The 22,473-nt window shown below is 41.3% G+C and overlaps 2 protein-coding genes across 2 annotated transcripts in view; one reads left to right on the top strand and one right to left on the bottom strand.

The window, feature by feature from the left end:
- The first annotated feature begins 401 nt into the window (after nucleotides 1-401).
- FBXO48 (F-box protein 48) lies at nucleotides 402-2,846 on the top strand. Its single transcript, XM_057383198.1, has 2 exons — nucleotides 402-905; nucleotides 2,197-2,846. The coding sequence occupies exons 1-2, from the start codon at nucleotides 645-647 to the stop codon at nucleotides 2,356-2,358; spliced, it is 423 nt and encodes a 140-aa protein (XP_057239181.1). The 5' UTR covers nucleotides 402-644; the 3' UTR covers nucleotides 2,359-2,846.
- An 8,496-nt stretch (nucleotides 2,847-11,342) lies between these two features.
- PLEK (pleckstrin) overlaps nucleotides 11,343-22,473 on the bottom strand; it is a 12,943-nt gene continuing 1,812 nt past the window's right edge. The window contains exons 2-9 of the mRNA XM_057383199.1: nucleotides 22,023-22,178; nucleotides 19,115-19,296; nucleotides 18,021-18,112; nucleotides 17,039-17,223; nucleotides 15,798-15,902; nucleotides 14,258-14,341; nucleotides 13,592-13,661; nucleotides 11,343-12,759 (exon numbers count right to left, since the gene is read on the bottom strand). Coding sequence (XP_057239182.1) covers nucleotides 12,620-12,759; nucleotides 13,592-13,661; nucleotides 14,258-14,341; nucleotides 15,798-15,902; nucleotides 17,039-17,223; nucleotides 18,021-18,112; nucleotides 19,115-19,296; nucleotides 22,023-22,178 — 1,014 coding nt within the window. The 3' untranslated portion in view covers nucleotides 11,343-12,619. The remainder of the gene's footprint in view (nucleotides 12,760-13,591; nucleotides 13,662-14,257; nucleotides 14,342-15,797; nucleotides 15,903-17,038; nucleotides 17,224-18,020; nucleotides 18,113-19,114; nucleotides 19,297-22,022; nucleotides 22,179-22,473) is intronic.

Raw genomic sequence — 22,473 nt, 5'->3', positions numbered from 1 at the left:
GCCGAGCCCGGCAGGAGCCGCCGGGACGGGATGGAGGTGGAGCCGAGCCCGGCAGGAGCCGCCGTGACGGGATGGAGGTGGAGCCGAGCCTTGCAGGAGCCGCCGGGACGGGATGGGGATGGAGGTGGGGCCGAGTCCTGCAGTAGCCGCCGGGACGGGATGGAGGTGGAGCCGAGCCTTAAAGGAGCCGCCGGGACAGGGTGGAGGTGGAGCTGAGCCTGGTGGGAGCCGCCGGGACGGGACGGAGGTGGAGCTGAGCCTGGTGGGAGCCGCCGGGACGGGATGGAGGTGGAGCCGAGCCCCCAGGAGCCGCCGGGACGGGATGGAGGTGGAGCCGAGCCCCCAGGAGCCGCCGGGACGGGATGAAGGTGGAGCCGAGCTCGGTTGGAGCCGCCGCCGCCGCCGCCTGATGACGCGCGGCCGCTCCGTGACGCGGGGCCTTCCCCAGCCGCGCCCACCGTCCCGAAACCGGCAGGATTCTCCCCGAAACCGGCAGGATTCTCCCCRAAASCAGCATCCCACACTCGCAGCGGGCGGGCGGCAGGAACATGGCAGCAGGCACACACCCAGCCCGGGGCGCTGCCCGCTGCGGCCGCCCGCACACAGACCGGCCGTGGTGACGCCTCCCCGCCCCGGTGGCGGCGATGGAAGCTGCCGGCCGGRATAGCGCCGAGGGAGGGAGAGGCGGACCGGGTGATTTCGTGTCCGTGCTTCCTCTGGAGGTCAGCTCCAGGATTTTTAGCGGGCTGGATGTGGAGAGCTTGTGCCACGCGTCCGTGACTTGTAAAGGCTGGCACGGCGTCATCGAGAGCAACGAGCGGCTGTGGCGGCACCACTGCCTGGCCGTGCGCGCCGTGTGCCAGCGGGAGATCGACTGCGACCGAGGGAACGGCTATTCCTGGAAGGTAAATGCACCTTCAGCGGCAGAATTCAGGCAGCGACATGAACAAGGCTGCTAGGAGGGGCGGTCACTAGAAATGTGTAAGGAAATGGCATCAGCGTGCCGCGCCCATGCTGGGGGTGTGGGGAACAGCTGCGGTGACAGCGCACAGGCAGCTGGATATTTGGKAAAATACACTGAGAATAAAGCAAGKCTGTCCCTTTTCCTATTCGGGACACAACCTGCATGACATTCAGCCTTTCTGCTGCCCTGCTGGCGTTCATCAGAGACATCAGAGACGGGACAAAGTCCACGTTCCCGCAGACACGRCTGGCAGGGAGAAGATAACATAACTGATAGGCAGTGTGCGCTCTCTGCTTGTTTTTAGTGGAAACAGATCTGCTGGTTAGGAATGACATCCTGGAAAATCATCCTGGATAGTGCTGTCTTTATATACCTCAAGTAATACGCATTCAGGAGGAAAAAAAAAAAAAACCCAAAAAAAGAAATAAAAAAAGAAATGAGCAGGAGCTTTTATAAGCGGTTTAGAAAATCTTCCCACACATGGACTTTGCAGCAGGTTCAGCTCCAGAACGTGCTGGATCATCTCTCACTGTTGAATCCAGCCTGGAAGCTGAGGTTGATCAGGAAAGGATCTGATAGCTGGTTCCACAGATGACTCTGGGCCAGGTAGAAAGGTAATCCCCCACATTTTAGCTGGTGTGTTTGAGAGCAGGGGAGCAGTGGAACAGAAAAGAGAGAAACAGCAGCAAAAGAAACAAAAGCAGCCACTCCTCTGAGCTCTGACATTTCAGTAAAGTTAYTGCAGTGTGAGGCACAGCCATAAGTGGGTAGTGGTTGCCCTTTCAGTGTGTGGATCTCACTTCACAGCAATTTCCAGAGCTCTCTGTCTGTTTTATCTGGAGGGGATTTGAAATAGAAGCAACAAACACACCAAGTCTGCATTTTCTTGTCCTAAAACGTTGACAGAAGAGAAGAATCCACCCAGCCTCCAAGCAAGAATTAAAGATCAAATAACCAAAACAGAAAGAAAAAGTGAAAGGTGCCTCTTGTAAGAAGTAATATGAATTCCTGGTTTGGGTTTTTCATCTTGACCATCAAAGAACTGAGGCAGGAACAGAAAAGSTGGAAGTGGAGCAAAGTCTGCTTCTCAGCAGCATTTTGCCTTTTTGGCCCTAATGTCTCAATATCCAGAGGCACATTCCAAATCCTCTCTCTAGCAGTGTTAAACTTAGATATTAAATGCAGCTTAAATTGGTTCATTTCCAAGATCTGACTGTATGTTTTTCCACCAGATCACSTTGTTGAGAAACTATTGGAAAAGCAAAGTGAAGCAAGAATGGCTGAGTGGGAAATACAGCAACATTGCTTCACAACTCAACTTGCCAGAGAAAAGCATGTATCCAATGGATGTCGACACATGGGGAGAAATCTTGGAAGCAGAACTTGAGAGATGAGAAGCCAGTGCTGATTCTTGCAACTCAAAAACCTTTTGCCAATAACACACAMTTGTTTGGCAGTTGTGAAACTGATTTTGAATGATTTTGGACTGATTTTGAATTTATGATGAAAGCCTCTCAAAAAAAAATTATGGGTGTCTTTTTAAATTCACTTTATTAATTTTATGTGCAATTCTAAAGACAACTAAGTTTTCAGTTGTAATTTATATTTATAAATTTTATGTTCTGCTGTACTGTCAAAAATTGCTTATATTTTCAGTTTGCASTGTCAAAAATTGCTTATATTTTCAGTTTGCACTTTATGTTTTGGAAGAGGTGATTTTTATTTTAAAAAAATAAAGGTATGTTTGACTTTTGGACATGAAGTGTATCGTATCAGCCACACACGAGAGCCCACAGAGGAAGTCTGGGGAAGGGATAAATCCAGATGCTGGAAAGAAGAGGACAAGGTGGCCACCTCAGGATCAGCTGAACATTCCCAGTGCCCGTTTTAAGGGATACAATCTTCACAAGGATCTCCTGAACTTGCACTCAGTGAAGTGTTAGTGCTTGGCAGTGCTGAATATTTACTACCCAGTTGTGGAATTTTTGGATTAGGACTCTTAGATCCAGGAGAGGATGGAAGCAGACAGGTAACTAACAGTTTCTAAGCCATTTGCTATGYACATTAGTCATTTGTATGATAAGGAGTGGAGCAAAATTTAACTACTTTAAACAAAATAACTCGGATAATTGTGAGAGGTAACACAACTTCATGTATTTTCATAGGTTAAAACACATTGAGAAACTTAGTTTTTTCCTATGTGCTGATCTTCCATCTTACAGGCTGTGCTTTACCAGCACTGATTTTTGGCACCARCTTTAAAAACTGCTGCTAGTACAACAGGAGCTGCATGTCATTACTCAACAGAAAAGTGACCATAGAATCAATTTACTGCTATTCTGGTATCACCTTTACCTACCTCCTTTGCACTAAAGAGTAAAATAAATGAGAAAATGCTGGGAAGATTACCCGTTGCTTGAGGCGTTTGTACAAAATTCAGTCACCAATCTGGCACCAATTTTCTATAGGAAAACTTCAGCCATGCTTACGAAACTCAGATTTGAAATCCCTTCACACAACTACTGCAAACTTTGGCAAAGAACATTTTGACAAAGGGGTAGAAGTATCCTGTCATGAGCATGAGGTTGAATGGCACTAGATCAGGGTCCTATTCAATGCAGTTTACTCCAAATAGCTCCAACCCTTACCATTATCAGAGCCCACTAACAGTAGATCAAATGTAAAAGCAGTTTTGCTCTGAAAATACAGACTCTGGTGATCTGGTCTTAGATCCAGTAGCACTTCTTTTTATAGTTTTACTGGCATTTAAACAAACCATTACTCTAAACTTGCTTTCGATTTACACTTCTTTTTTTTTGCACTTATTTAACCATTGCAGAATATCTGGTGAAACTAGTATTTTTCACTCCCCTTTATTTTGGATATCTGGGCTCACAGGATTTTTCTTGTAGGTGCCCATATCTACAGGCCAAGGAAAAAACAGATCAGCCAGGTGAAATGGGCAACTCTAAAGTGCATCCAAGAACAGAATGTTATCTGATCCTTCTCTGGTTTAGAGCATTCAACAGATTCCCTCAAAACTGGCCACTTTCCTCAGCTCATGTTCCGCATTTGAACAGATTTTCAGTCCATAAGCACTGGTACCTTTTCTAAATCATGAGTGGCATAATTTAGACAGCTTTCTCATCACAACATTGATGCAACATGACACAATGGCTGAATAGTGTTTCTCACACATCTTGTAATTTATTCCTTGTAGGCAAATGTTATTTATAGGATCACGACCCCATTCCACTAGCTTTTAAAAATCTCCCTTTGACAGAGACACTGTTCTTGTGGGACAACTACTGCGTTATCCAAAATAGATGTAGTACCCAAAATTCACTGAAGCTTCTGCTGTCACCCTGCTGCCACACACGACTGAAATGTAACTCAGAGTAAAGAGCATTGCTAAGCATAGAGGATGTAGCACAAAGGTCAATGAATTGCAAACACTTCTTCTGCTATTAGTAGCTATTCTGCTGTAAGATTACATTTAGTTAGCTCAAATTAAAAAAAAAAAAAGTCCAAAACACACACCCAAGCACACTGAAGGTGCTATTTCACACCTCGCTCATAGCATGTTTCACTCTGATTTTAAGAGACTTAGAAGTAGGAAAAGTGCATCTAAATTAATCAAGAAAACAATACTACCAGTACATTCTCATCACCCTCAAACCTGCCAAATTTTTTAAATCATATGATGGGGAAGCTGTACAATAGTAGATCTAGTCCCTAACTTTTCTCATCTAGCCACCTGTGTTACCTCCAGTTTGTAACTCCCTGACATTTATCCCCTATTCCTGATGCTTTCCTGCCCCTTAGCTGTAAGTTCTCATGTGCTTGTCTCACGATAGTTTGTAAATAGGATAATTATTCTGGTGTGAATCCTAACACAGTTACTTCACTGTTAACTTGGTAGCTTTTCCCCATTCTCAAATGAGCATTAAGAATCCCCAATATCCCTTATGCCTCTGTTCACATCAGGTGCCTCTTTAAGCACAAGGAATTAAACACACAGCTATGCAATTACACAAGGCCTGGATCTCTGAGCCTGGAATAATAATGGTGTCAGTTTCTCTTGAAAAATCTGTTACTGAAGGGAAGAAAAAGTATTTAAGTACAAATTCTCATTCTCCCCCACCTATGACTCCTTCCTTGAAGGGTTTTAATTCCCCCTGGAGATTTCATTGCATCAATTCTGGTCATCTGTTCTCTCTGCCCCAGTACTATCTACTCAGCCTCCTATCTCTGCTGCAGGATGAATGTGTCCTCTTCCCTTTAAAGATACCCCAGCAGCATCCATTATTCCAAACATCCATTACTCCAACCATCCATTAATCCAACTCCTTGCACCAGCTGGTTTGGGCTCATCTCTTGCCCCTTCTACCTGCCARCAAAAGCCACTGAAATGCCAGCAATAGGAGGATTGTGCCAGTGCCTAAATTAGCACTTGTGTGGTTGTTTTTCCTCAGAGAGCATCCTCAGCAGCTAAGACCACACATGTAAAGCCCATTCCACCCCAGAGCACACATTAGCTGCCCTCACACCCTAGTGGCTGATTAAACCCTTTTTCCGCTCTGATGCTTACCTCCTACCTATAAGTTTTTGAGGAAGTGGAAAGTTCTGTTTTTGCAAATGCCACTGACCTTCCCATTGCATTCCCAGGCCACTTTTACCCCCGTACTAGAAGATGTCAGCTGCAGGAAGGTACCCAAGGCATCCATCACCCAGGCTTTCCTTTAGGCACCTTCACCTTCCTGCCCAAGCAGCTTTCCTAGCACACAGAGGCCTTTGGAGAAAGCACATGAAGCWTGTGTGTGCAGAGCTGTTTGCAAATGTCTTCTGCCCACACACTTCAGCTGTGCAGCAGAGCCTTTAAACAAGCCTTTAAACAGGCTTCTGTGAGGAATAAAAGGCTTCCCTGCTGCTCAAAATCCTATGAGCTGCTGCACAGCTGAGGAYCAAAAAGACCAGCACTGAAGCTCAACCAGAGCTCAGCATTTCATTTCTGCATCTCAAAAACCATCTTTTGTGTTTTCAACAACTCCTGTTGGTGTTAGAACCTTCCTGGCAACTACTCACTGTTGCAGTGCTCCATTTTTTAAGTGAGGAGCTGACAGTGTGGCTTTATTTCATCATGATGCAGGATGTGGCTTTGGGTCATTTCCATTAACAGGCTAAACGAAAAATCAAGCACAAGATATTTAATCTCCACAGACTTTTATTGAATTTCAAAGCTAATTTTGTCAAGTTTTTCTGCCAATAAACAGAAACATGCAGATGAACATGTCTTTATATCTCTGGAAGGTAYCAAATTACAGAATTATCCCAACTGAAGACAGAACAGTTGAGCTCAGGACTGGGATCAGCAGCTTCAGCCCACCAGGGCTGACAGGAAGACAATAAAAACATACAGCTGGGAGGACTTAGGTATTGATGGTGTTATTTTTTTATCTTCTCTCCAAATGAACTTGGGATAAGGTATATATTGGAATCACAGGAACATGTTGACAAYTGGCAGTTGTTTTTCACCACATTGCTTGTTCAGAAAATTCCATCTCCCAAACCACAGAAGAAATCACCAAMTGCATTTAATACCTCCAGTCAGCAGCTTCTGCTGAGCACAACACTAAGARCTGAGTGTTGGGGCAGTGTCAGTGCTGAGGGTTAGACCCACTTCTGCTATTCTGGTAAACCAAAATACCCAATCTACAACTGTGGGTTGAAAAGGAAGGAGAGAGGTGGTGGACTGCAAACTCAGAGATCCTGGAGGACCTACCAAGATAAAACCCAAGAGGATAATTCTGCATACTGACACAGCTCGCTGCAGCCTCCCCCAGGGTCCTCAGAATCACCCTGTCCAGCACTGCCACCCATTAACTGTGGATTTATTCCCAGAGGGGAATAAAACCCAGCCTGCTAGAGCATGCTTGTCAGGTACAACATCAGCAGGTTTTTACTCACGTTTTAAGATGCTTTTAGAACCAYACATGTTGGTTTTAAGGCATGGTTCTTAAAAACATTAAGAGGAATCTGAAGATGCATTCTCTGGATGCCGTAGGACACYAGTGACCATGACATAATGTATCAGTCACAGCACCAAATATTGCTTTTGAACATCTTTGTGGTCTCAGAGCACCAAAACCAAAAGACCAGAAGATGCTGCCAGCTGCCTGTTGGAGAATTCATCTTGAAGACTTGAACTGAAGGTATAGGTTGAGCAAGCTGGGAAAAGAGAGAAAACTTCAAGYAAGCAATCCAAACACCTTAAGCCTCTAAACCTTATATGGAAAAAGGCAAAGTTGAGAAAGATGTAGAAAGATGTAGTTTTTTCTTGCAGCATTATCTAACAACTGATAATTTAAATAGTACAATACTCCATAAGAATTTTGCTCATCTGTTCCACCGAGGGGATATTTTCAATAGCTTCCWCTACTTTTCCATTATGTTGCTGCTGAGATACCAGACACTTTGAGCTATACACAAAGGCTTCTCCAGATGCCACAGGACACCAGTGGCCATGAAATAATTCATCAGTCATAGCACCAAATACTGCTTTTGATCAGAGATCCTGGGGGATCTACCAAGATGAAACCCAAGTGGATAATTCTATGTACTAGCATAGTTCATATGGCAAYACATATTGCACTGAAAAAATACAGCAGGGAGATCCTAACACCTAAGCTTCACCAGGTACATTATATAGCCATTTAACAGCATAGCAAATGCACCTTTACTTTTGAACATCACTGGTCTGTAGACAGTTTTTTTTTTCACTAAGTTATATTGCTCTTTAAAGTAATTTCAACAAGATAACAACACTGGGGACTGTTCAAACAGGGAGACATTATAGCAGCACCCAATACCCACARAGCAACTACATATCTGTGCACAGCTTATAAATATGAGGAGGTGAGAGGAAGTTTTTACTGTTCTAAGGGGGTGACTAAACACCACATGGTGTGTTGTAGCAATTTTAAAATGCCACTAGGCATTTATGTTTTCTTATCCAAGATTCACTCTGTGATGCCTAAAAGCAGCAATACAAACTCTCTTTTAGGATGTTTAGGCCAAAATAGTTGTAAGAAGAAGGATATAGTGTTGGGCAGAAGAGAAGAAAGGGAAAATTGAAGATGTAACTTGRGAAAGTTACATTTAAGTAAAAGTATTAATTAAAAGAAACCGTAACCAACAAACTATTTTACCACTTATATACCAGAATCATGAAATACTTCCTTTTAGCAAAAATCTGCATRACAGTATTAAAAGCCTGATATAAATAACTTCCTATTATTCAAAAATATCTCACACATGCATTAATTTTGTTACTGTACTTTTCCATCAGACACTTGGGAAACACAGCAACTTAAGCTTTCAARAGCAGGACATCTACATACACATACAGCAGAAGCAACAAAGGACCAAAGAGACAGATTCTTGATTTTCTTTTGATATACATTGGTGATTAAGAAAAGATTTTCAGGCTTTTCCTTATCATGTGGAAGCAGGTACATGAAAAGACTGATCACACATTGATTTATATAATTGATACTCTATTAGTCTGCAATAGGCTATTCTAGTATATTTGATAAAGAGAGAGGGGCTAATGGTAACACTAAGGAGAGTTGTCAATGTCTTTTTTATAACTGAGTTTGAGGATATAGGAAGACCGGGTTGTCTAGTTGTTTGGGATTTTTTAATTAAATTAGTCAATCTCCAGGTTCCTTTCCTCTCCCCCCAGGTCCCTTCCCTCACCCCAGTTTATTAATATTCAAAATTTTGGTGAAAGACATACCGAAGGCAAGTTTTAGAAAATACTAACATTGTCAGTCTCCCTTTCAAGTGGTGGAAKCAAAATTCCATCAGTTTTATCAGCATTTCCCTTTGATTATTTTCCTCCCTCCTGCTCAGTCATCTTATAATGAGTTGAAGAAAAGGAGAGAAAGATACTGCCATCTTAAAAGAAAGGTAGAGTCTATACAGGAAAATAAAGAATTTTACTGTAGCCCATTACTCTTAACAATGGACATCAAATGAAGTATGGAAAGCAGCATTTTACTCAGCTTTCTTACAGTCTGCTGTCCCTTTCACCACACTGGAAGGAAGAAAAARTTAAGCAATCTACCAAAAATTAAGAACCAGAAAAGTGTGGAAAGCCACAGTTTTGATTCTAAATGCAAACCAGGAAGTCCTATTTTCTAACCAAAAGGAAAAAACCCAACCTTGTTTTGAAGCTAAATAAGAAGTTCTGTTTCAAGAAGGCTGAGGAGTRAACAAAAGAAGAACCTTGTTTTGTGTCAGAGTTCACCCTGAGCATAGAAAAATCTCTGTACATCCATAAGAAAACCACAGTCCACGAGCAAAAAATATGTGCACTTTCCAAAACACAAACTGAAGGAACCCACAGAAATACCAGCAACCTGCAAAGAACTCTTCTCTACTTATTTTACTTTTTAAAGTTCCTCCTGTAGTCTCCTACAGCTTTAAAAGCTACAAACTGAAAAAGAACAAACAAAAAACCAACCCATTCCCACCCCACTGCCCTCCCCCAAATAATCCCAYCCTACTCAAATGTTTCTGGCCTCTGCCAAAAAAGATTATTTAAGGATTTTTTTTCTGGATTTCAGTGTTGCCCAAGCTTGAAATCAGAAAAAGAGCCACATTACAAACAGTGAAAAGCACTTACCAAGAGCCCTGTGAAGCAAATAGTTTAGACAAAAAATAACTTCYCAAATATTTGAGAACAAATTAGGGGGGAAAAAGATGATGTTTAACATTTGTAGTAAAGTGAGCTCTAAGCCAAAAATTCAATTGAAGAGTTATATGCAATATTGTGATAAGAAATTAAAATAAAAACTTGTCTAGAAGAGAGGCTTGACAGTAAACAATTGATACCTCAGAAGCCTTAATTAGTTATTTTGTCTTTATGAACAAACCTTGATTAAATATTTCTAAATMAACTGTTCTATTACTAAACCACATTTTCAGTAGACCTTTCACACTTTCTGTTACCTGTTCTTTCAAATAAAAAGCAAAGATGGCACACTGCAAAGAAATGCACCAAAATAACTACACTTAGCAACAAAGTAATATTAACCTTACTTTTTCCCATCTGTGTGTGTGGTTTGCTTTGTCCAGTTTTTTTTTTTTTAAACTTCATTTTAAAATGGAAGTAGGAGCATTGTGTCTATGTGGATGTTTTCATGGGTGCATAGTTATTCAACATTTCCTAAAATCTGACCCTGACTGTAGTAACCACGTAATTAGTATTCCAGGGASGCAAAACTGCTCAGTGCAAGATGTGGCAAGCAAACAAGAATTTAAGAAGATATTTGTATTAGATTATATTGWACAAGTCTTTCAATAAATACAGCCCTTATCCACAATTGTTTATTTTGCTGTTCTTTACACTAGTTCTTCTTTATAAGTAAAAAAGAAACTGGTCTTGATGTGGTAATTGCTGAGGGYGTAGTAGAAGTGTGATTTAAATAGAGGGTAAAAGTTAGAGGAAGCATGACACACACGTATGTCTGCTCTTCTATTTTCTCCCTTTTGTTTAGTAGCTCTTTGCACAAGGCTGGCTCTTGTCTTTCTTGTGCCAGTATTTAGGAAGTGCCAGTATTTAGGATCTGTGCCTCTTCCCTTCCCTGCTTTCTGAGTAACTAGAAAGGCCTCGCCATCTCTGACTGACATGCAGTTGCTTTTTAAAACTGAATTCCCTTGGACAAGATCCTGTCATTTCTGCCAAGTAGCAGAGGCACCCACAAACCCTTGAAATGTGTCTTCAAGCACTACCTATCATATTACAGACCCCATCAATATAGGCTGGTACAAAGGTAAGAGCTCTCCACACTGACTAGCATCCTCTCCCTGACAAAACACCATTCATAGGTGGGCAGTCATTCCCTTGACTGGGCACAAGTTAAAATGATAAGATCACAGACTGGTAAAACATTTTAGTTTTATTAAAAAGTGACAGTCATGTCCCCCCTTTGGTAAGCTGGACAAGTTTCTGTTGTTTGGCTGTGCAGGGTGGTTTTTTTAATTTTCCTGTGCCCTTGGCTATTTTTGGGTTAGTGCACTTTGAAAGCAATAATAAGCAGTGCCAAGCAGCAATTATCAAGAAAGCAGGCTGAGCAAACAGCGGATCTTTTTACCATGACTCTTCCTTCCTCAGAATGACACGTCAGACTTCAGCCATCCCATCAGCTTGCMTGAGAGACAGGAAATGCCTGCCAGAAGCTGATTTCCACTGGCCAAATTAAGTGGACATGATGATGATGATGATGCAGTGTCCCAGCCTGCTGCTCCTGCAGATTGTGGTTTCTTTGGGACAAATAATGCAAGGCAACAGAGCTCCAGGTTCATTAGCTACAAGTATAATTAAGCACAACTGAAAAGACGTTTTAGCTTTGCATTTATTTTTAGATGGAAGAGATGCCAATAAGAATCCTTAAGGATAAGGTATCTTATTAGATCTATGAACAGAGTTTTAAAAGTTTTGAAGTTCACTTGCACTCAAACAGTCTGTACCAGGAACAGTCTACGTGCAGAATCTGACATTAACTTGATTTTCAACTCCTYTTTAGAGTTTAAGACTTAGAAGTTTGTTTAATATACAGTCACACAAAAAATGCACGGATTGATCAGGTGAACTGACCCTATCAAATAATAACGTTTATTTCAGTTACAAGCAGAAGGTTTTTCTTCTTTTACTAAGGCATAGAATCAAGGACTGAGCTGGAGGTTTAAAAAGGAAAACCTAAACAAACCTACTTAACACAGCAACTAAATAGTTCAAGTAACCAACTCATGGATCCTTTCCCTTCTACAATGTTCTTCATTCAGAGTACAGCACCTGACATCCCAGCTTTTATAAAAAAAGCTGAGTACAGTACCTGACATCCCACTGCTTTGTAAATCTAAATAAAGAGAAACAAYGGTCCCAGTGCAGATTCTTGTGGAGAAATTTAGCAAGGGTTAAAATTGGTTGATATGGAGTTTGAAGTGAGATTGCTTTGTGTTTGAAATACTGTGGGAAGACACTCTTCCTCATACTGCTGTCATGGAGTTGTACTTGATTCCACTGCTGTTTCCAKAGTTGTCTGCATTCTTCTCTCCCTTAATGCTGACAGATTATACAGGAGTGGATCACGTTTCCAAGTGGGTTGACTTTTTTCCTGAAATCTATGGCATTATTTGTAAAAGTGAATGAACAGAAACATGATCTGGCAAAGCAGAAAGTGTAAAACTTGTCTGGAGAAGACTGAAAAACATAAAAATCCTGAAACACAACTGAAGAGAGGATGATTCATTGAGTTCCTCTCTGTCAGTGGAACTCAATTAAGAGTGACTGCTGTTAATGGTGAGATTCCCACTATCAGCTGTGGGTACGTGCTTCCTAAGGTGGACTGATTAGTCTAAGCAACACACACTAATATGGCATGTTCTATGTTATAATTTAGTAAAATATTACCATAACACAAGTGGAAAAATGTTAGTATGTTAGTGCCCTCTATAGAATTGAAACTTCCAGTCATCATCCCCTATACACAAGCCACTTGGAGTGATACTGCTTTCTCTTGGTGAAATGCTCAATTCTGTTTTGAGTAACTAATTTAATTTATCTGTCTTCTTGTTGGCAGRTCATCTTCATTTACCAGTCCTAGCAACAGACTGGATTGCTTTGATCCACTCTGTACGCTCTGTGGATGAGGCTGCTTGCAAGTAATAGTGGATTTCATTTGCTGTGATGATTTCAAAGAGGATGTTGTCAACATCATGCTTCTTGGCTACAGGGGAAAAGATAAGAAAGTCATCTATGTGAGAAAAAAATCTTGTACTTCAGTATTTCCTCCTTTGCACACTGAAAGGGGATCTCCTGGCTTTCTACAGCTAAGCCTGACAAAGACTGGGTACAAGAGAAGAGGCTCTCTCCCAAAAAAAAACACTCATGAATTCTGCACATTTCAGCTTCAGGAGTCTCTGCTTAGTTGGTCTCAAATCAAATGGGAGGATCTGCAATCCTGCAGACAGATGATATTCCCCAAACCCTCCCATGCCTTGCCAGCTACAAAAACAAGATGTTTGAATCCATCTCACATCCATTTCTTTTCTGAGATGCCAACAAACTTTCTTACTGGATATGATAGCCAGAGTCTCCCTTGGAGAGAAGAAGGCATGAAATTAGTGTTTCTTGGTCCTTACAGCAACACCATTTCTGTTCCCACAACTTCAAGCTTTGGGAGGGAAGAGCAGGTGGACAGTAATAATTTGTTGGCATAACCATTTCTAATATAAAGCTTCCATCCCAAATTTATTAACTAAAGAGATAAAATGCAGCTTACTTTGTCTAAAGGCCAGTTATCCTAACACGGGGTTTGTGTCATCCTTTTGACCAGCCTTCCCTAAAGTACTGACCAAACACAAGATTCTCTGCTGCTACCTTTACCACAGYACCCTTCCCCAGTAATTCAGACAGCAGGAGAGAGCAGTTACTAGAATTACTGAATCATTGTACATAGATGATTGCTTTGGAATAAAAAACACTTGTGATTTCAGGCAGATTGGAGGGGTTTTTTTACCAAAAAATTATTACAGAGTTTATTCAATATGATTCCTTACTGTCTGGCATATCTTGCACTGCTGTCACCACACAGCCTCTCAAGTGAATTGCTCCGAGTGGTTCTTCTCCCTAGGGAGGACATGAAATCAAAATTAAATGCATTCTGAAACAATTCACAAGTTAATATATGGCTACATTTCCAGAATGGAAACAAAAACATTTGATTACTCAGTATGTCACCTGAGAGACCAGGGGATCTTCAGTCTGTGTGACATGTGGTGTTAGAGGTATGATAGGGGAAAGGCTTAAAATAAATAGGGAATCTCTTGTGATTTAGAATTTAGGATCTGCACAGTATTTAGCATAGGAATGGGCACATTAAAATTAGACAAGAAATAGAAAGCCATGTCTCAGCCTTGGCATGGCAAATACCTCAAATATAAACTGCAAAATAACTCTATTGTGTTCATGTGCACTCAGGACCTAATTTGTTTTGATCAAGTGAGAGTACACATTAATTAATTCTAATTGATCACAGATAAGAGGTACAATTAGATATTACAGTGAAGGAAACCATCCTTCACTCTGCTTTTCCATGCCATGTGAAAWCAGTCCCACTGTCCTGCCTGATCTTCCCTATCACACTCATGCAAATACYYMATTCAGATACTTCTACAAGGCACTRGATTCAAAGCAAACAGGGAAATAAACCAAATCTCTCTTACTCCAGCAGGGTCATAATAGTGAAGGTAGGCGGGATCATCTCTTAAAACAAACTTTCTCACTTTCCAGTTCTTCCTCCGGTGCCCCTAGGAAAGTTCAAAAAGAAGAAATGTCATGGAACTGCTTTGCCTGCATTCCAATCTTACACACACGAGAGGACAGGTAAATACAAAAGGAAAAAACCCTGAATATTGTGAACAGGAAATACTGGAGTAGGAGTTGAACCTGCCTGTTCTACATTCCAATCTTTTGCACAACAACTGGACTATCAAACTGCTTTCTCCTTTTTTTTTCTCTTTTTTTTTTTTCTTTTTTTTCTTTTCTTTTTTGTTTTTCTTTTTTTGGCAAAGCAGAGGAGCAAAGCATGAGAGATTCCCCTAAACAATATCATACAGTCTAATAGTTATGACATTCACATGAGATCTGTGAGAACTAGGTTTCACTGCTTGGCAGAAAACACGGCTGCAAAATGCCTGGCAGGAAGAGACCTTGAACTGTTGGCAAAGATGAGCTGAAAGTCGTTCTGTCCCTGCAATGATAACAAAAAAACCCTGCTTATCTGGCTTAAGCACCCTGCAGGGCTCATGGCTGAGAAGCTCAGGCAGAAATATTACCATGTTCTGCTATGGAGGTAGTGCCTCGTGGCCTTATTTTACAACTGAAAAGGATGTAAAAAGTTTAGGAAAGTTTAGAYTTGCTGAAAGCATTTTCAGCAGAAGAAGTGACCCTTCCAAGCCATGACCCACAACTCACTGACAGTGACCAAATGCAGACTAACACTGGCAGAAAATTGTCATGAATCACTTCCTCTGACATTTCAAAATACAAGTTTCTCAATTAGCTAAAGTTTGCAGGAAAGATCTTACTAACTGGGTTGATATGAATGTGACAGGGTAACAGAGCATCAAGACGTGGGTCTAATTTTTTCATTGCTTCTGAGTAAACTGATTTAGACCACTAAATGAGCACCAATGAAGAGCTCTTAGGCCTTCAAGGACCATTTTAACAGTGTAAGTTCAGACTCAATAATAGAAAACATTTCTTTAGAGAGTGGGTGGTCAAACACTGCAACAGGCTACCTAGAGAAGTGGTCAATGGAAGGAAGGTATCCAGTTATCTTCTGTCTTACAGATCAATCATTAGTGACTGAAATGACTCCTTTGCTTAGCCATGCTGAAAAAGTCTGTGAGAACTGTCAACTGAATCCAGTTGTACATCCAGAGGGACACAGGAGTGGCAGACTTTTTACTTGAGTTCAGTTTTGAGTTGTACCAATGACTCATTATATCTTCTGCATTAGGACTCTTTCCTAATTAAAGCTATCAACTGTTTTATTTTGTGGTAAGAGCAATAAACGTTGCAGTATTTGTGAAAAGTCCTGCTACTATGCAAGTGTTCCTTGTGCAAAGGCAAGAGGGACAGAGAAGTGCAGAGATGACATTGGATAGTTTCTCTGTTATCTAAAGCTTTTAAGTGTAAAAGAGTAATCTTGCACCCATGTATATCATCCTAGTGACAGGATGGAACATGGGCAATACCAACCTGTTTCAGCAAACATCCTTGTTTGACAATTGTGCCTCTGAATTCTTCTTTCAGGACCACATCATCATCACTGGAATATCCCTCACAGAAAAATCCACTGTCTGGCTGCAAGACCACAAGAGAAATATTACAGAAGTTGCATACTTGCTGCATGCTTATGTACATATACCAATCTGGCTTCTTTTGGCTTTCCTCCACCCCAAAGAAAAAAAAAATAAATTGAATTAATCTAACCTTTTACTAGAAAAGTCTCCCAGTAAAACTGAGGAGCTCTGCAAATCACCATGCACAGATTTCAGTGTGAGGTGGGACTATGCTTCTATGACAGTCAGACACACTTGCTGTGGCCTCCTCACATTACACTGGTATTAAATCAAACTAGAAATAATCCAAAAGCAGGCAGGGCACACATGGCTGCTACAAGAAGCACCCCAGGAAGCCACAAGGCTGCCTTTACCAACAGTGTCTCTGCTGCACAGGTAAAGTCTTCCTAGCACAGAACATTTAAGAAAATGAATGAGTAATGGGAGAGTCATTTTGCTGAAGCCAAGTGATTCTATGTGGTAAATATAAACAGATTTGTAATACCAATTTACTTGTTTTCACTTTATAGAAGGCATGCTTTGTATTAGCATAAATCCATAAGCCAAGTATCTTTCAAACAGTGTTTGACTGTGATTGAGGTATTACGAGTTCTTCAAGAATTGTAGAAATCAATCCCCAGAATATGAATTAATAAATGGAAAAGGCTGAGTATGACACCTGGGACAGGTTACTGGGGATTATTAAAAACTTCTATTTCTTTGYTCACAGCCAAGCTGTGTGTGTGCACACTCATGCTGACTCAGATTTGGTGGCTCTGCACAAAAATGTGTTTGTAGCTTCTGCCACTCCATGAAGTCCCATGATAATGAATTCCTTTCTTCTCTTCCACTGAATTATCAGGGAAACAGATGCTAAACTTCTGTCACCAGTGCAGTTACAAGGGACAAAATCCCAGTGAAAAAGAATCCAGCTTAGTCTCAGCACTCAATTCACATTTAGAAGGGTGCCAGAATAAAAACCTGCCCAGGTTACAACTATTAAAGTGAGCCAGCTCATTCTAAGCATCACAGGAAAAAGACAATGAAGATAGATTCCTCCGTTTCTCTACAATCTTTCTTCCAGAATTTAAGAAGCATGAGAAAAGCAGAGCATCAATAAGTCTGAGACAATAAAAAAAAACAGAATACAATGCTCACAAAGTAATAGTAGGCATCACTGAGATCTAGGAAGGGGGTGTCTGACAGTCCCTCAGCAGCAGCCTTGGATGTRTCCCCAGCAGGCTGCAGGTATCCTTCACTCAAGAGGGAAGAGGCAAGCAGGAGACCTTCTCTGCGATTTCGGATGGAGTTGCTGGACACCAGCCAGTCAATGACACAGGTGCCTGGTTACAAAGGAACAAAATGTCATCCACAAACTAAGAGAGACATGAAGAAGCCTAAAAGTACACAGGAAATAAGCCTATTTCATGTATTCATCGATCTCCTGAAAAATGTTCTAAGTGACAGCACGAGAAGCTAATCTGGGAAGGTTYGTGGTCATCCAGCGAGGCACAGCCTTTCCAGCTGATGGCAGGGGCCAGGACAACTCCCAAACACCATTCCTGATGGAGAAGAGAGCTGGGAGGGCACACAAGGCTCAGCTGGGAATCCTCAAAGACAGGGCCTGGGAATGAATGAAGTACAGCCAAGCCTGGAAAAGGCAGCCTTTCAGACTGCYATGCTACTAACATAATGCTGTTGGAAACAGGATGACGTTCATGGAACCCAGCACTACCCTGTCCACCACTAAACAATGTCCTCAAGTGCAACATTTATGCATTTTTGAGCACAAACACAGATTTTACTTGGAGAGAAACAGGAATTAAAATGTGACACAGTTCGGTGATGAAAAATTCAGGATAGAATATCCTTCTGTACTTAAGTGTTTCACAGAACAATCAACTCAAATCTTTAATCTTTCTTCAATCTTAAATTTCATCCTTCTTGTTTTACCAACGCCATAACTGAACACTTTTTCAAGATCAGTCCTTTGAGCTTCTTCTGGGTTGGTCAAGAAAGCATCTGGTTTTCTTTTCAAACTTCTCTGTGGTTTACAGAGCTTAGAGCTCTTTGGTTTATCTTTAGTTTCTCAACTCTGTGCTCCTTTCTTGCATGGAATAGATGGACAAGAGCTCCTTACCYGTAAAGCAGTGATTGAACACTCTTTTATCTTTTTCCAGCTTCAGCTCCTTTATTCCCGTTTCAGGATCTTTCATTGAGACGTACAGAGCACTGTGCATAGAAAGAACCACAGAAACTGTTAGCAAATTAAAAAAAAAAAGTTTTGCCAGTTTGTAGAATAAWGTCATTGTCATTCATGGGGGCTTGGTGTTTTGCTGGCACATGGCTCCCTGCAGAGTTGGGAGTTAGTTTTGTCTCCTGCATCTCCTGAAAAATTCAAGTTGCCAAGCCTGCAGTTCTCACTGTATCACCATCACATCTGTGGGAGCAGAGGGTGGAGTGCACCAAGGGCTCACCACATCTCCCTATTTTGAGAACACCACAATTTGTGGTGACTACAGCGTGAAGAGAGGAACGCCCACTGCTGAGGCCCCACAGCCCCAAGGGGAGGCTTCACTGCTGTTCTCTGAATTCACCCAAAGGTGATTTTCTGAGCAGAAAATCTGTCCCTGTCCCAAAGCCTGCATGCTCTCAGATCCTGTGCAGTTTTACTGTCTTATAAGGAACACTGCAGGCTCATTTGTACCTTGGTTTTTACAGCTCAGAGGTAGAAAATAAGTCCTCCTTGATTTTTTTAAAGTACTGATAGATTGCTTCCCTTTATCTYTTTGTCTTCCTCTGCCAGTTTCATGTTTCCTGGCAGGCTCTAAACTTCCCTCACCATCCAAAAACTAGGCTAACATCAGCATTTCTTTGGAGRGCAAACAAAACATCTAATATATTTTTGCAATAAATGATTGATTGCATAAAATGCTCCTCCTGAAAGAATCACACTTTGGCTGGGGTATCCTCTTGCACTGCATTATGCCCAGAAATCTCCTTATCAGCAAAAACCTTTGATAAATAAGTGTTTTGGTAAATGATAATGCATTAAAAAAAAGCTTCCAGTTCTGACTGCTTGCTCATTTCTGACACATTGTACACACTGAAATTTTGAGTTGTGCAGAAAGGGCTGTGAGAGACAGGCTCATTGCTCTTCCTGACCAAGATTACACATCTGACACGCTGACTGCAGATGGAAATAAGTGAGGGRGCCAAGCTATAGGAACAAACCTCAGGTTGATTGTTTCAGGCAATCTGATAGACTTCCTTGTGGATTTTCTGGCAAACCTTTGGCCTCCATCTATGTGATGAATTGCTTTCTTGATATCCCTCACCCAGGCATCTCTCTCCTCCAGGAAGGCAGCTTGAAAAAAGTGGTCCTGCTGCTTGGCCACAGTGAGCTTGAAGACAAACTGAAATGATAAATTATGGGATTTTTATTTTTAGAGTTATTTTGGTGTAGCCAGTTGGGCACAATGAAGCCAGTACCACCTCAACATTCAGCCTACCTGTGCATAAATACTATAGAAAGTGCCTTAGAGACACAGTTAAATTATAAAACTCTGAAGGAAACCATGAACAAGCACTGCAGCAGCTTTTGTTTGGTTTGTGGCACCAATGCAGCTGCTGATTCTTAAGTTTTGCTGGGAAGTTTAGCAAAGATGAAAGGCTGGAGCACCCAGCTCCCCCAGGCTTATCACTGATGTAAATTTGTTGTAATGTTTAGAGACACATGAACAATCTGAAGGAGGAAAAATGCCCCACATCATGTTCAGCTGCTGACTCACAAGGGAAGGCAAGGTCACACCCTGGAGAATACTTGAGCACATTTCCAGCCTAGTAAACCTTTAATAGTTTAGTAGGAAGATACATCCAAGCCCTGGCTATATTTTAGAATCACCTATCCAAACACAKTAGCCACAATGGAAAGAATTCCCAAAAATGAGAATAGATAATTTAAAGGTAGTTTTAAACAGAAAAAAAACCCCGCCAACCTGAAAAAAAACCAAACAAACAAACAAACAAAAAAAACCCCAAAAAACCCACCAAATCCCCCAAACCACCCGACAAAATTTACACTGTTTGAACTCATTTCCATCCAGTAATCTTCTGGATGGAAGATCTGGATCTAATTACTCAGGTTTCCACTTCCTCTAAAATATAGTTCCCCATGAGTGAAACTAATTTGTTCTGTAGTTGTGTTATAATAAATAYCACAGGTTCTGACTCAGCAGGTGTCTAAAAATGCCAAGCTAAGCTACAAAACAACAGCAYGACTTGATGAGGGCAAGGAAAGCAAAGGCTACTGTCAAAGAGCAGCAAATCTACATCAGTGAAATAAATTCATTGAATGAATCTACTGAAGCCCATTTGTGTAAATGATACATTTCTTAATATCCCTGAGAAGCATCTTCCAAACTATGGCCAACAGGTAAAATTCTGACACTCTGGAATTGTGCAGTAGAGCAACTGAATTACATGGAAGATAGATTTCAAATTTWAAAAGCAATGAGTCCTCAAAAATCAATCATCTCAGACAGAAAAGCAACCCGTTCTTTTCTGATACTGTTCATATTTCCAGCAACACTCCCCTTTTCTGCTATATAGGAAAGACCTAGATACTGAAAATCAATGTAYAATGCATGAGAAAAGCAAAGGGACAGATTTCTCCAAATCCCAATATCCAAGAGTCAAGCTAACACACCAGATTAACGGAATGAAATACTAAAGCACTGATGAGATTTCTTACCAAAGGACAAGATTAGCCTTCTCAAAGAGCTGATTCAAAAATTTAACCAGAGAAATACAGAATTGTGTCTGTGGCCCAATAGTCCCTGCTCCAAACTGGGCCCAGGCAAGTGAAGCTATCCTTGAAATGGAACCAGTGAGAATTATCCCACTTTTCACCATACTCCTGTCCTAAAAATATACTTTCAAAAAGAAATAAGAAGAAGAAAAGRAGGAAAAAGCAAAGCAGGCAGGTCCAAAACTGACACAAGGGACCCTCATTCCACTTACCACAAAACCTGAAGACAGGTTTAATTATCCTCACTTTACTCATGTGAGAAAGTAATGTTTGTTCTCTCAGCAGTCTCTCATCTCACACTTGCTGTTTTTCTAATGCTCTCACAGAGACTTCTATCTTTAACCAGGCATCCCTGTGGTAAATTTTCTTAACCTGTAATTGGATAATATACCAGATTCTGGGGGCCCCTTTGTCAGAGGAATTTCTGGGGATGTAATGCCTRTTTGATGAAACTGAGTTGACAAAATTACAAATGACTGAATAATYGTATGATTCTTTGCTCATATTAGAAATCCTGTTTTACCAACTACTATTTTTCAGGAATCCTATAACAAAATATRTGTGTCACAGCATTTATCTCCTTCCTGTCTGAGCAAGCTGTTGTTCCTTGATGTCATGGTTTGACACTGGCTGAATGCCAGGCACCCACAAAAGCTGCTCATGTGCTCTCCCCTGCCACAGCTGGGCAGAGGAGAGGAAAATTTAACAAAGGGGTCATGGGTTGAGATAAGGACTGGGAGGAAACACTCTAAGGGTAAAACAGGCTCAACTTAGAGGTACAAAGTAAATTTGTTACTAACAAAGTCAGAGGAGGATAATGAGAAATAAAATAAGCCCTTAAAACCACCTTTTTTGCCCCCAACCCCTCCCTCCTTCCCACAGACTGTGCAGGGAGACAGGGGATTAGGGGTTTTGGTCAGCAACCAAACCAACACACTTGACAATAAATAAATGCCTCCTCTGCTCACAAAGTATTTTCTCACAGCTTTATTCTGTGGCAATTAGATATATATTTAATAGAGGAGTTGGTGCCTCTGCTGCAAAATGTCTTCACACCAGTAAAATGAAATTCTGCTCTCTGAGAGACTAAGAAATTTAATAAAACCCAAACAAACAAACAAACGAATTCCCCCCATGCTTTTTGAATAAGTCCACTTGAAGTGTTCTGAATTCAAATAGTACACAATTTCAAATGTGCTTGTGACCTCCTAAGGCAAGTGAGAATGGCCACTAGGATGAGTGCAAGGAATTTGTAATCACCTCCTTTTGCCCTTTCAGTGCTCCCAGAAGTATCAGTACACTGTCAATTGCTTTTATTAAAAAAGAACTTACCATTCTTTTGCCAAAATCTTGGCATGGGCTRTGAATAGAGCTTCCTTTTAGTGGGATCATCCCTTTGGGACTGTTATCAGCCTTCCGCTTGTAGAATTCAATTCCATCYTCTAAGAGCACGACCCACATTGGCTTCCAGGTATTAAACATGCTGCCCTGCACGAATAAATCATATATTATGTTTAGCAAATCACTCTTCACGTGACATCCAAGGAAGATATGACCTCCCAAGGAATGTCTGAMTGATGATAAAATAACTACAGTTTGTGTCTCAAGGGGAACATACCACAACCACACCCATCTTACCATGCAGWGAAATGTTGTCATTACTTCTCTGACCATTTATTTCCCCTTGTAGTTACCCCACAGATGGGTTTTTCCAAAATTGCATTGCCTGCCACARTATGTGTTTCTCATCAGTATTGATTCAACCCAAAATCTCTCTTCAAGA

The sequence above is a fragment of the Malurus melanocephalus genome, unplaced genomic scaffold, assembly GCF_030028575.1.
Source record: "Malurus melanocephalus ecotype Western Australia unplaced genomic scaffold, MMel_1.1 scaffold_615, whole genome shotgun sequence".
Lineage (NCBI taxonomy): Eukaryota > Metazoa > Chordata > Aves > Passeriformes > Maluridae > Malurus > Malurus melanocephalus.
Note: the sequence above shows the minus strand (reverse complement) of the source record. Positions and strands in the feature narration are given on the sequence as shown.